This window comes from Neltuma alba, unplaced genomic scaffold (genome assembly GCF_004799145.2).
Source record: "Neltuma alba isolate B1F8T4 unplaced genomic scaffold, ASM479914v2 tig00011052_pilon, whole genome shotgun sequence".
Taxonomy (NCBI): domain Eukaryota; kingdom Viridiplantae; phylum Streptophyta; class Magnoliopsida; order Fabales; family Fabaceae; genus Neltuma; species Neltuma alba.
Genome location: NW_021635799.1, coordinates 166,845 through 169,864, shown reverse-complemented (window position 1 = coordinate 169,864; position 3,020 = coordinate 166,845). Strand labels below are relative to the sequence as shown.

Here is a 3,020-nt window from a genome sequence, read left to right as displayed (position 1 = left end):
GAGTTCCTGTATATATCTTGTAAATTGCCTTAATTTGTGTTGTAAGTCACTTTAGTTTAACCTTTTTGAAAAAAAAAGATAATGCAAGGGCATAATGGTCTTTTCACCCATAAGATTTAATTTCATTTTGGTCAAAAGGGTGGAATGAAGTTTCAAAATCTTTGGAGGGTGTTGAAAAATAAGTTTGCTTAGAGGGGGCTGACTGAAATTTTCCTGATGAGGAATCACATAAGACAACCATGCTTTTCTGTTTTTCAAGTAAACTAATTAAAAGCAGCTTTGCCTAGAGGAACACGGCTAAAACAGTCAAATGAGAAACTTGAGCTGATAATTTCATTCTTATATTCATAAAATCAATCAAGAAAAACAAAATAATCAAAATTAAATAGGTATAAAGTACTTATAATCTAATCTAATATTCTTCTCAATTTCTGCCTTATTTAATAATAAAAATGCATTTATATATAGTTGATAATGCATTTTGGGATTATACTTTCTTTCTTTAATCTGTGCAAGAACCTATGTTCTATCTCAGATTGGGTTTAAAGTTGGTTCACAGTCTGATGGTTGTATTTATATTTTGAATGGTTCAGCTTCTGAATTATCACAATGGCACTCGATGATCAAGAAGTTGGATATTCTTCAAGCTATTGCCGTTCAAATAGAAGACACAAGTATGAGGTGTTTTTAAGTTTTCGAGGAGAAGACACTCGTAAGAATTTTGCAGACCACTTATATGCTGCTTTGTGTCACAATGGACTGATAACCTTTAGAGATGAGGAAGAACTTGGGAGGGGAGAAATTATCAAACCAAGTTTGCTTCAAGCAATTGAAGAATCTTTGTCAGCAATTATTGTCTCTCTGAAAACTATGCTGCATCCACATGGTGCTTAGATGAACTCCTAAAGATCCTTCATTGCAAGAAAGAGTTAGGCCTTCATATATTTCCAATCTTTTATGGCATAGATCCGTCTGATGTTCGGCATCAGAAAGGAAGTTTTGCAAGAGCCTTTGAAAAGCTTGAACAGAAATTTGCACATGACAAAGTGAAGGTGCAAAGATGGAGGGATGCCTTGAGAGAAGTTGCTGACTTGGCTGGATGGAGCTCTGAAAATTGGTATTTTCTATGACTTCAAAAAATTATCATGACTTTGGGCTACGCTTAATATTAATGTTATTATTCTGTTATCTTTTTAGGTATGAAACGAAACTCATTGAAATAGTTACTGAAAATGTGAGGTCAAGAATAGTTGATCACCCACAATTCGATTCAAATGATGAAGGTGTTGATGATGGACTTGTTGGAATTGATGAGAAAATAGCAGATTTTGATTCATTTCTAGCGAATAAATCAGAGGAAGTTCAATTTGTAGGAATATGGGGAATGGGAGGGTTAGGCAAAACTACTCTTGCTAGAGCTGTTTATGAGAGAATACACAGAAACTATGAAGTTCATTTATTTCTTCATAATGTTAGAGAGGAATCTGTAAAAGATGGTGGTTTAATTTCACTGCAACAAAAACTTCTTTCCCGTTTGAAAAAATCAATCAGAATGGAAGTGTGTGACTGTTATGAAGGAAGAAAGCTGATGAGAAGAATGTTATGCAGTAAAAAAGTTCTACTTGTCCTTGATGATGTGAGTGACATAAGCCAACTTGAGAATTTGGCGGGAAAGGAAGGATGGTTTGGCAAAGGGAGCAGAATAATAATAACAACTAGAGATCAACATGTGTTATTGTTGCATGGTGTAGTTTCTCAGTATGAAATGAATTTCTTAAGTCCCGATGAATCCCTTCAACTTTTTATTCAAACAGCTTTCAAAAGAGATCAGCCAAATGAAGATTATTTGGAGCTTTCTAGAAGGGCGATTAATTCTGCTCAAAACCTTCCTTTGGCAATCAAAGTGCTTGGTTCATTTCTTTGTGGAAGAAGCATACCAGAATGGGAGAATGCACTCAAGAAGATTCCTTTAGATGGCCTTTTTGATATACTTAAAGTGAGCTTTGATGGACTGCGATATAATGAGAAGAATATATTCTTAGATATTGCTTGCTTTTTCAATGGCTTGCGCAAGGATGATGTCATACAAATTTTAGAAAATAGTGGTCTTCACCCAATAATCGGAATAAGAACTCTTATTCAGAAATCATTGGTAACTGAAGCTAAAGGGCGCTTGAGGGTGCATGATAGGCTTCAAGAAATGGGCAAGGAAATTGTTTTTCCGAATCACCCATGATGCTGGCAATCGTAGTAGGATATGGTCCTTGGAGGATGCTAGTCTTGTGCTTAGAAATATGAGGGTAACACTCTCCCCCTTTTCTGTGATTATGCATTATTAATTTAGTAATATATTCCATGCATTTTTCATGTTATTATTAGTTTGATTGACTTATTGTTTTATATATAGGGAACTGAAGCAATACGTGGTATAGTGGTACAATTTGACAAACCAGATGTCATATATTTGGACCCTAAAGCCTTCTCAAATATGAGTAATCTCAAGTTACTTATCATATCACATTCTTCACATGACCAATTGAATCTTCTTCATGGACTTAACTGTCTTCCCAATTCACTGAAAGTCATAGATTGGAAGGAGTATCCTTTAGATTCCCTTCCAGGTCAAACTCAATTTGATGAACTTGTTGATCTCAAAATGCAACACAGCAAATTAAAGGAACTTTGGAGGGAGATCAGGTAATTAAGGTCCTTTGCTTAAATTTATTTGTCTATAATTTATTGCATGCGTATCACTTGCTAGTTCTTGGTTTTTGAAGGCTTTTTTTTTTTGGTTCTTTGCAGTTTCCACAAAGTCTAAAGTTCATTGATTTGAGTCATTCAACAAACCTGATGAGAACATCAAATTTTGATAGAACTCCTAATCTTCAAAGATTAATTCTTGAAGGGTGTACAAAGCTTGTTGAAGTTCACTGCTCTCTCGGGCAACACAAGAATCTTGTCATTGTTAATTTTAAAGGTTGCAAAAGTATTAAAAACCTTCCAACCAAATTGGAGATGAA

General features: G+C 34.7%; 1 protein-coding gene across 1 annotated transcript; it reads left to right on the top strand.

The window, feature by feature from the left end:
• Nucleotides 1–1,348: 1,348 nt before the first annotated feature.
• On the top strand, nucleotides 1,349–2,818 carry LOC114760936 (TMV resistance protein N-like; the record flags this gene model as incomplete). The annotated part of the gene is made up of 4 exons (XM_028950249.1): nucleotides 1,349–2,152; nucleotides 2,199–2,300; nucleotides 2,408–2,697; nucleotides 2,803–2,818. Coding segments are annotated over 4 exons (1,212 nt in total), but the record flags the coding sequence as incomplete, so codon positions are not given.
• Nucleotides 2,819–3,020: the final 202 nt, after the last annotated feature.